The 11,687-nt window shown below is 32.6% G+C and overlaps 1 protein-coding gene across 1 annotated transcript in view; it reads left to right on the plus strand.

The window, feature by feature from the left end:
- Positions 1 to 9,501, plus strand: part of LOC124359146 (protein FAM166B-like) — a 78,117-nt gene extending 68,616 nt beyond the window's left edge. Inside the window, exons 5-7 of the mRNA XM_046811637.1 lie at positions 1,715 to 1,848; positions 3,582 to 3,649; positions 9,029 to 9,501. Of these exons, the coding sequence (XP_046667593.1) occupies positions 1,715 to 1,848; positions 3,582 to 3,632 (185 nt within the window). The 3' untranslated portion in view covers positions 3,633 to 3,649; positions 9,029 to 9,501. The remainder of the gene's footprint in view (positions 1 to 1,714; positions 1,849 to 3,581; positions 3,650 to 9,028) is intronic.
- The last annotated feature ends 2,186 nt before the right edge of the window (positions 9,502 to 11,687 follow it).

The following is an 11,687-nucleotide window of genomic DNA, read 5'->3' on the forward strand; positions in this document are numbered from 1 at the left end:
TGTATAACATTAACAAACAAATTTTATATTCTCCAACGGAGTTCTTTATTTTCTATTACATATAATTGTTTTTTAGTGTAAAGCCTTTACATGCTTATTCTAAGAAAATGTAAAAGCAACCATTTTGAGATGGAAAATAGTATAAAACTGTTGCTTTTGCCAGTCTCAACTGTATGCAACAGTTTGACTGAAGTTATATTTTCTTCTATGTAACGTTCTATTGTCCTAATAATGACTTACTAGTCTATCTATTTAAATTCCAACACTGAAATGCATGTGATCAAGTGGGAAAACCTGTAAATCAATTTAAAGGTAGTTAATATCCATACCAAGTTACGAATCTGGACGCTTACTATACGTTCATTATAATCACAAAGTTTGACCATTCTTGTGGCTTAGTTATCTTACTTCAAATTAAAACATTAGTAAACGACCTTTAAGTAAAATTAAACCAATACAACGAATTTGACATAACATAACGAAAGCTCTTTGACCTTTTGACCCCACAAATCAATAGGTTTCTTCCTTGAACAAAAAGGAACCTATGCATCAAAAGGATTTCACACATTTGTCATCGTTATGGGTACAAAAAGTATTACACAACGTTTCGAGGATTGGAATCTATCCTCTTCGTCAGGTGGGAGAGGTATTAGTACACATAAAATTAAAGACCAGAAAGAAGAAAAGAAGGGAAAAAAATGGGTTCAAACATACCTTAAAGCTCCTTGGAGTCTAGTCCAGGCGTTGTTACTGCAGGGAATGCAAGTCCCGAACACAAATCACGTGCAATGGCGTAGTGTAACGCAATGGTACAACTGTTAACGCAAGATAACCGGATGAAGCAACGTCGAGCGTGGCTGCTGCTTTGCGAGCGTGGTGAGATGGGTGACCACCGCTGAGTGATCCTGTCCTTCCAAGAAGTCCGCCTACCCGGCCATTGGTGGTGGTTTGGAAGTCACCATTAAGCCGTCGGTCCCCAGGTTAAGTGTTAGAGAGGATTTCTTAGCCCTAACTTCGCCTAGTAAAATAAGACATCTTTTCTTTACTTTTACTTTAAGTCACGAGTACGAGAAACACAATCACACATCACACTGGTAGGATAGAAATGGGATACTAACACGAAAACCGATGTCGGCTCTTTCTTTAGCACCGCGTCGTGTCATCTGAAACAATAGGACAGGAAGGCGATGTTGTGGAGGAGAAAGGGGTAAAGGCAAGCAGCTTCCAGCCGTATGTTTTGGTCCTAGACCTTAGTGTCACGGTGTGTATACGAATTTTGTTGGTTGAGGTTTCTTTAATTGGTATAAAGATACCTCCTATACCTGACGAAGAGGATAGATTCCAATCCTCGAAACGCTGTGTTATACTTTTTGTAACCAGAACGATGGCAAATGTCCGAAATCCTATTATCCAGTCAAACCTCCCATCGTCAAAAACAAAGGACTATTCTCCAAGTTCCAAGTGTCCTTTTTTATCTAGAGTTATTGCACAGAAAGATAGAAAACGACACGCTTTCTAAACATGTTTTAAGATGGTCTTTTCGGGTCCTTAATAACAGTTATATACTCCCAAAAAGAACTCAAAATTCCTTAAAATACATTCTTAAACTACAACAACGCTACGACTATAAGTCTAACGCGATTTACAAGCTCAATCTCACCACGAATTGATGAAATGAAATGGAAGAGTAATGACTGACGAATATTTGTTACAGAAGCGCACATAACTCCCGAATTCCCACCCATAGCCGGGTACACGGGTCACATACCGAGGGTGAAGGGGTCCGAGGCCTCTCTGAGCCAGCGCTACCACACCGCGGCTAAACGCGGCCTCACTCTACTTCGGCAGGTAATTACAAATACATTATGTTATTATGTAAATATTGAGATCATCGTATGAAGCACTTCACTTTACACTGCTGATAGCCTAAAAATTTCAGGGATACGACAGTTAATTTTTCAGTTTATACTTAAGTCTAGTAAACATTGTCTGTAAATATAAAATGTAGCATATATGTAATATCTTTGAACGAATTAGTTGCACAGGAGATACATCACTAAGCGCGAGGTATGCTGAGTTCGGGTGATTACTTCAGTTAGTTCTAAAAACAGACGTTAGGGCAGCGTCACGTACCTTTGATTGCTACACTGTATGATTTACTACCTTAGCCTTTCACTCCACAGATGGCAGTCCACGCGCTCATTTTTGCCATGTCTCAGTTTATAGCATTGGATGAGTATCTCTTGTGAAACTAATACAATCAAAGGTACTATATAGTAAGGGATTTCTCACACGCCTATTTCATTTATTAATCACCAATATTGTGCAACTTTGCGATGTGTGTCATCGGAGAAACATGAAAATCTAAACATTTTATTTTAGGAGATAAAAAGATTGTTTGAATGTACCCAACAATATCGTTTGTCGCTAACAAATATTGTAGCCAAATAACAATACAGCGTGTTAATAGTAATAAATACAGTTTTAAAACATTCGGGCAATAAATTTCTTTGTTGTATAATAAAGATTCTTGATGTATAGGCGATACTGTTAATACGTTTTTTTTTAAATTATTTAATCCTGTAGAGCTGTTTCTTTTTTAAATTACTAATCAATAGCCACTACTCAATACCTGAAAATATTTAGTTAGCTTATAACTTGTTAGCACACAGTATAGTTTTATTATTGGCGTTACTTCATTTTTTCAACTTAACTGGTACGTTGAACAATATAAAAGTAGTGCGTATTAATATTAATTCTAAATTATATGGTGTTTACTAATATTACACTCCTTTTTCTATTTCAGTCTATTCCTAGTACTAGTTTCAACACTGCATGTGCATGATTATGTGCTTCCACCAATATAATGATAATTTTAATTATTACATGTGTTTGGTGGAGATATAGTATTTTTTACCACAAAACAGTGTTATTTTGTAACTTTATTACACACACAATGTGTTTAAAGAAATAATAGATTAAATTGGTTTTTGCAGTGGTGTAACTAAGGAGGTGAGGTGAGGGGATATAACCTCCTTCCCAAAAATTCATATTAGTAAAAATATTCGTAAAAGAACATACTAACCTGTGTAGTAGTTTAAATTTGAATTAGATCTTCTAATTGATTCAATTTCAGATTTATTCTGTTACCTCCAGGTATGGTTTGCACCACTGGGTTGTAATCCTTTACTCTTATTTATAGCGTTTATGTATTTTTAAAAAGTCTGTTTTTTCAGAAAACTGCAATTTGTTAAGATATCACTACCATTCTAGAAGCACTGAATTCTTTAAATAGGACATTTCTTTATAAGAAAATACATTTTTCCTAGAAAAGCTTGTTAAGCACTGTTTTTTCATTGGCAGAACCAACCAAGATATTAGGATATAAATATAAAAATGACCAAAAACAAAAAATTTATGTGTTCACAAAATGAATGTCAAGAAATGTGTGAGTGATTTCTTTACATCTCAAATAAACAGCTTGATTATTCAATGTTGAGAAGCTTGATTGGATCTGCTAGTGAGCCTTGTATATAGCCTGTGTGTTTGGCGATCTTACGTAGTCTTGAGTTGCTTGCTAGGAAGCAGAGGAGCAGGCGATGTCCCAGCACAACTTTTCTCGATCTCGCTAGCTCCTGAGTCGGTCTCTGTAAGTATCTTACTCGCTTCAGCAACGTTTATTTCTCTAATTTCTCATAGTTACGTTTTGCGCTTCTCTATACACTTTTGTAAATACACGTATAGACACATTTGCAAATGTATTTTAATTTGCACCGTTATTTTGATTAATGCTTATTGTCGATATCGTTATATCTCGATGTGTAGTGTGTAAGAAGACTTTGTGCTTAGCAATCTTCTTCAACATTTGTACTTATACAATAGTTATCAACAAGAGCGCTCAAAAACCAGTTATGAGCGTCTTTTATATGTTCAGATTAATAGAAAACTATTTATCACTGTTATGTCTTATTTATAGCAAAAACGTTGTCTTTTAAACCATCGCTATTTTTGGCAAGTATTAATTAAGTAAATTAAGAATGTCTTATTTTACCAGGCGAAGTTAGAGCTAAGAAGCCTTCTCTAACACTTAACCTGGGAAGTTTTCAAGTCAATTCTATTATGGCAAATTCCTATACCAGTTTTGTTAGGCTGTAGTATATGCAAGTAGAAAATACTAGGTACAGTAAATACAGTATTAAAGAAATACAGTATTTAGGAATAGTTGTATTTTTAGTGAATTAGCATAGATTATTAACTGCAATTATAATATATAGCACAATTTACTAACTTTGTAAGGGCCTATGTAGTACTTGTAATGTGCTGTCAAATCTGCATACAACACTGTAAAAGTAGAAAAGTTGTTGTAGTTCTTGTAACCACTCCTAGACAGCGCATCCGAAGATGAAAACAACGATCAATGAACAGAGAAAGCAGCACATGCTTGGTGTTGAACACTCGGTAGTTACAGCAAACGCCACTAGAGTGCAGAGCTGTACTTTATATTGTAGATGTTATTGTACTTGAAAATAAGAAGATAAGCCAGATTAATTCTTACCTCCAAATGGTAAGACATGGGTGTATATAAAGGGAGGAGGACTCAGGGGATCAAACCTCCTCCACTAAGCTTTTCAAAAGCAAACATTAAAATTTCACTCAGTAGTTCTTTTTAAGCTAAAACGCATTTATGAAGTCTTAAAACTTGGCAATTTCCAGGGTGAAGTTTTCCAACCCCTGTTTTTGGAGGATTTGATATTTTCTAAACCACCTAGTGTATCAGTCCCACCGAAATAATTTTCTACATACGCTACTGTGATAATAAATGGGTAGATGGCACTAAAATATACATAAATACATGTTACAAATAAAGAGTTCGTTGTGTTACTTTCAGTTGAACTTTTTTGTAATTTAAAATTCGTTATCAATAGCATTTTCATTACTAAAATTACAAACATTTTTTTAAAATGAAGATGCATCAAAAACAACATGCAACGTTCGGAAATCTGATATGCTGTTTAAATAATCATTTACTCTCCAGTGTAAGAATGGGAATACGTAAAATAAAATGCATACGAGTATTGTCATTCTAACAATAAATCAAATGTTACACATCACTAAAAACCAAAGGAAAATAAAATTTACGCTATATTTGCAATTTTTCCATATCTACAAAGACGATTGTGTTTTTATCGTCCATCAGTGTATATTAATTTGGGTTTGCTTTTATATGTATTGAGTATTTTGAAATCTGAAGAAGAGGAAAGGTTTCAATTCTTGAAACTCAGTATTCTATTCTTGTATCATTTTACTATGGAAAATGCTATCCTTTTAAATCAGCCATCATCAATAATAAATTTCAAACAAAGATTGTCATATTCTCATCATGTTTAGTGAATTCCTCTTTTACTTGGTCATCATCTCTGACTTATTCATCTATATGAATTGTTAATGTATTTTGCTTACATACGAAACCAAATTGTCAAATTATAAAATTATAATTATAAACTTCACAAAAGAATAAGAATGATATTTGTTTCATCACAATCTCACATGAAATTGAGCATAAAAACGATAATATCTATCGTTTTTAATATTTAGTCTATTTTAAAAACGATAGATATCAGTTCTTTCATGAAGTTAAGTCTATTTTGTGTGACGACGTTTCTTTTGTTTGTTTTTTCCTACCTGTAACTCGTAGTATCGACATGCATATACACTGTCAATCTTACAAAATGGTTGAAGGTATAATATTTAAAAGGCAAAAGCTAATATACTTTATGATTGACGTAACACTTAATCTTTTATGTATGAATTTCTTCAAGAACCAGAGGTATTGAAAAACCGAAAAAATAATTTTAAAAAATTCAGCAGACAGCCAACATTTGAATAGAGTCGTAGCAAGTTTATTTGATGCAATATGTTTGTATTGGAAAAACCTAAGATCTATGGGATTTAAGCTCATGATTTACTTAAAAATCCATTTAAAATCATTTTAAAACTATTCTCTAGAATTAATTTGGTTAGAAAACTTTTTAAATTTTTACGGATTCTCCGTTCCCCCTCAATCGATTTTAAACACATAATATGTATAAAACACTCGCGTTATTTAAGTGTATAATATCCTCAACATTTTGAAATAAGAACTTGTGGTTATATTAATTTTATATAATAACAAGTTACTTAGTACACCATTTGTGAATACTTGAATTTTCGGTGTATGCCATGATATGTTATGTTTTAATTCTAAAACGTGTTAACACATGCAGGTGCCAAATTCGCATTAAGGATGTGCCTTGAAAGAAACGTTTTTGTTTTGTAAGAATAATCATATCCAAAAGTTCTTAAAGGAAATGTTGTATAAACCTATACATATAACCATGCTTATAGAATAAAAAGACTCAATATGTAATTTTTATATCCGTGTTTCAGCGAAGTGTTAGTCCAAAGTAAAGAAGTGAGTATTTAGTGTAATGTCTGTGAAGGGAAATAAAGAACAATAGGGACTGGTGACCGATACAATGCTGACGTATCCCCCATGATGCACTGCAGATCTGCGGCCGCAGCAGCTCACTCATTGAATTGCTGATGTACACTTGATTGGCGCTTGTCAGTTTGGGACTGACCTGATACTGGATTTATTTGACTAATTAACACAATTGTTTTTCGCGTGTCATTTATTTTTGTTGAACTCTACGGTAAAAATAAATATTGGGTTGCCTCGTGGCATTAAACGAAAATGAATGAAGGTTTTCTCTCATATCAGAATCGCTTTTTCAATTGTTAACTTAATAAATTTCAAGAAGGAGGTATAATTTAATTTTTCAAAATTATGTATTTTGACCACTAGACATACTACATGGTATCAGTAGAGGGCTGTATATTCTCATATTTGTAAAAGCTGATGTATGCTGTACCTACATAGTTATTCAAGTCCTACAATAATAGTGAATTTTATTAGTTTATATCTTAAAATTAAAATTATTCTCGTTGAGAGAGGCAAATTTTAACCATAAAATCTAGTGTGTATACATTACATAGCTTTAAACTCTAATACATTAAAACTTTTAGGACCTCTAGGTCCACGTTTTTGCTATTATTAAAAAAACTTTCTGAATAGGTTACTATACTGGTAAAAAAGTAGTATTACAACAAAAATAATGTTTTATAAATGTAATATGGACATACAGTAGCTAACAATATATCACTAATGACTCAGGCTATAGCATAGACAGTTTTTTCAAGCACTATTTTTATGATACATGCACATAATACAAAATACTAATTCAATTCATAAAATTGCCATTGAACTCACCAAGTACTATTCTTTTGTATACAGTAGAATTTTCTGCAGTAAATAAGTGAAATAGGGCCCCAAATTATTTAAATATTATTCCTAAATTTTAATACTTATAGTCAGAAAGATAATGTTTTTGAAACTTGTCCTCTCTCTGCACATTGACGTTTAACGTAAAATTTGATGCTTCATTTAGCAAAGTTGTATTCACAAGTATTCAAATTTAGCTTCTATTTGATTTTCTTATAGATATACTCGTGGAGCTGAATAAATAGCTCATTGATGCTCATTGTTCTTAGCTAGAGTTGTTTTCCTTCCCAAGGTTTCTTATATTATCTTTTAGTAATAGTATGCAACTTTTTCAAAGAATTTTGTTTTTTGTAGTTTTATTGCGTGGTTGGTTCTTTTACCGTATTCTGCTTTGGCTGGTTTTTATTATTCTGATGTGTTACGTATCCGCACTCGTGCAGATATTAATCGTTGTATTTTCATAATGCAGACAAACATGCATACATTGGATTTCGCTATCCGTAGACTCAAGGCAAACCCTGTGAAATCGTATCGTACACTGGTATCAACAGGTCTTAACAATTTGAGCCTCAGACACTCTTTGAGTTGCCATACAGTATTATATGCATCTTGAGTAGACTATACCTTCAAATACTGATAGCATTTTCACTTTATGTTGTGTAGTGAATTGTCTTTCTTTTTATATTACTCTTAAGATTTGTTGTAATTAATTTGATAATCGATTATACCAGTCAGGACTCCTTGAATGTCAGGAATCCTTTCCTTTGAACGCAGGGGCTTTCCAATTTTCCTCCTCCTATCCAACAGTTTTCTTCCATTCAAAGTATAATTTCACTAGTTACCATCGATTACTCTTGATTGACACATCACATATCCATACATATAACTGTTTAGAGCTTCAAGAAATGTTTTAGTATCATATCCTCTTGCTTGCAACTCCAAGGAATGATGCTCTTGAATGTTCAGATATGCGATTCCTTCAAAATATTTATTAATTTCTACGAAATCCAATTTTATCTCGTAAATTCTTTCGTGCAGTCCAGGTGAAACATTTGCAGCTAGCCGTAAACTTTGGTATTGGTCATAATCCCCTTCAGTAACAGCTGTGCATGATCTGCATATGCAACTATAGCCAGTCCGTCTCTGTCCAGTCTCTATATTTATTCCTTGGCTAAATAAGGAATAAATGTTCTTTATTTAGCCAAGGAAGGGTGCCAATGAAGCTGGTATAATCACTTTTAATAATTGATTAGATGATTATATGATTATCGATTGATTTACTCTAAGTACTAGTTGCTAATAGTTATTGAGAAAAAGTGTACAGCAATATGAACTGACGTAAACCATCCTTAGAGATAGACATACAAACATCGTCGGATCATCGTTTGAAGTAGGCAAACTTAATCCGAACAGTTTTTACGTTCAAACTATGAGAAAATAAGTTTTGAAAATTATTATTATACTGATATTCATTCTCTAAAATAGAAGTAAATACACCGTACTAGAAATCGATCAAAGAACTTCTAAATTAAAAAAAAGTGTAAACAGTACTTCCATTACTATTCATTTTTAATAATACAGTTTTAATAATAACTAATGCAGAATTATCCTGTTAAGTGAATATATTTATTAGCATTAGGGAGTAAGTTAAATACATTTGAAAATTAAGAGAGATTTAAATATTTAATGAGAATAATTTATTCACAGGAACAGGAGAAGCGGAGAGGATTGTCCCACGTGAATACTTCAGTACAGTGTGCGCTGCCACCTCGCCCCTTCGATTGCCGATCACCTGGCTGTCCCTACACAGCCCACTGAGTCATCTTACACTTCATATTAAAGTTACTTTTTGTTAAGTTACTTTACTACGTCCAGTTAAAGTTGATTTAGTTGTTCGTTACTTTAACACAAATACTCACTTTAGTAGACACGTAAGGGCAAGAGTACGAGTATAAGTATAATGTAACGAGCGTGTTGTGCAACATTGATTCATGCTCGTGAAGTTAGTGAAAACGTGGTGATAAAATAAATATTTCAAATTTGTTGGCTTTCCTTTCAAAATAATTTAAACAGGGATACTAGCTATTTAGACAGCGACAGATACATCAATCTTTACATCTTACTACTTTCAATCAGAATCCTTAATATCTTCACGTATTTCACGATCTGTTCAGGTCTGATATATATATATATATATATATATATATATATATATATATATATATATATATATATATAAACACTTGTTTATAAACTAACAATTTGATTGTTAATGTATGCTAGTTAATACTGAAAATGAAACGTACAAAATATAGCGTTGGATCAAATATGTTATTTAAGTAATATTTAATATGTTTTAAACACTGTAATACAATGAAAGGTTTACTAGTAATTAACAGATAATTAAACTAATCAATATAATGTAGATAGTTTAAGAAATGTTAACGTTCTCTAAGAAAGATAGTTATTACTTCAATTAGAATAGTATTGAGGCACACATAGTTTGTAAATACAATATTGGAATTAAGCAAGTTATACATATATAAAGTATATATTATTTTAAATTGTATAGATCTTGTAGAAGTAATTTATATGAATAGGATTTTTACTTTCGTTGTTATTTCTAAATCAGAGTTTACAATTAACGCTTTCATGTTTTACAACGAGAAAGTTAAGTGAGTATCCTACAAGTAGATGGGGCTTGGCTCTACTTGACTCGAGTCTCCGGAATATGCTGTTTGATGTTGGGCATGACGATTGTTGGCCATTGGTTGGTCGAATGGCTCTTCATGCTAGTCTCTTGGGTCTAGTCAATGACCTTTTTCAGTGGCTGAAACAGTTACTGCACAATAATCGAGCCTATCAACTTGCTTCAATTACACTGTCCTTAGGATTGGTGGTCTAAAGTGATCTTCCTAACCTTGCAAGCCACCCACTCGCCAAAACTCCACTGATGGTGGATCCTATATTACCTGACCTTTAATCCACTACACCTACGGTAAATAATTGGATAACTATCCCGAGGACCTACTATAAACAGTCCAATAAGTATATTCTAAAGGCCGCAACTGAAGTGCTGAATTCCTTAAAATGTTTTGGTTTAAGGATTTTAAAGATAGTAAACCAGAAAACTATCCACACAGTTTTTATGGTAAGTTTATTGAAAAGTATTATATGCTTCATTTATAGAAACAGAACCAATTCTCTGACAAAACCAAATTGAACAAATTTTTTGTGATAACCAACTATATCAGAACCGTTTTTCACTAAATATTTGTAGTTATTTATTTAAGGGATGAGACATTTCTTCGAAAGTTAATATTGAAATCTAATACTGATGTTACTTTTCTATATCTCAACTACTGTTTACTTTACCAGCAATTATACGTAGCACTTCGTAAAACTTATAATAAACTGTCCAAGTTAGGTTAGCCTACATTTTACATTTTCAGACTCCATCAGTATATAATGAGTGTGTGCGTGTGTGTCATGTCATCGAGGAGAGCGTAGACATTGAGTGCATACATATTTTAACTCTTCACTGCTGTTGATACACCAATACTTTTCCAATTGTAAAATACTGGAATAAGAAAATATTATTTAAGTCAGACGTAAATCAGAGTAGCAGTAAAAGTTTCAATATCTATTTTCAATTGAAATGTTACAGTTTTGTAATAATAACAGTAGATTGCTGTTTAATAATTTTATAATACAACCTTTCGTATTTTAATACTTAAAACCTTAAATATAATATGTTACGAAAAACTTCGTAGAATTAAATTTCTGATTGGAAGACAATGTATTTATTTATATGGCTTTATATAGTCGGGGAGTAAGAAATTGTTATTAAAGGTAAATTAGTATCGTATTCTTCTGTTTATTACAATTAGATTTGAAAATGTAAGAGCAATTACTTCAAACGGACATTTATTAGATATATTTTACTATACTAGTACATATTTTTAAGCCTTATAATGAATGAGATTTAAACAACATAAGTAAACAGAGGATTATTTTTAATGATTAAAAACAAACGTGTGACAAAAGTCCCATTGATTAGAAAAACGATGTTCTAATTTTATATCGACCTCAAGTCGATAAGCAACCCTCCATCCACGTGAACCTCATTAACATTTACGTCAGTTAACAAGAACAATAAGCTCCTCATTATAGAGTTGAGAACACAGAATGACACTAACCCAACTTGCCCAAACAGCCGGATCATGTAAATGTCACTAGGGCTTTCCGTGACCTAGAATGGTTGATTTGTTTTATGTATGGCTTGATTATAGTACGTTTCAGTTTTTTACGTTTCGGTTTATAGTAAAAAAGAAAATTTATAACCCATGACGCAATAGGGTTAATC

The sequence above is a fragment of the Homalodisca vitripennis genome, chromosome 4 (assembly GCF_021130785.1).
Source record: "Homalodisca vitripennis isolate AUS2020 chromosome 4, UT_GWSS_2.1, whole genome shotgun sequence".
NCBI classification, from domain to species: Eukaryota; Metazoa; Arthropoda; class Insecta; order Hemiptera; family Cicadellidae; genus Homalodisca; species Homalodisca vitripennis.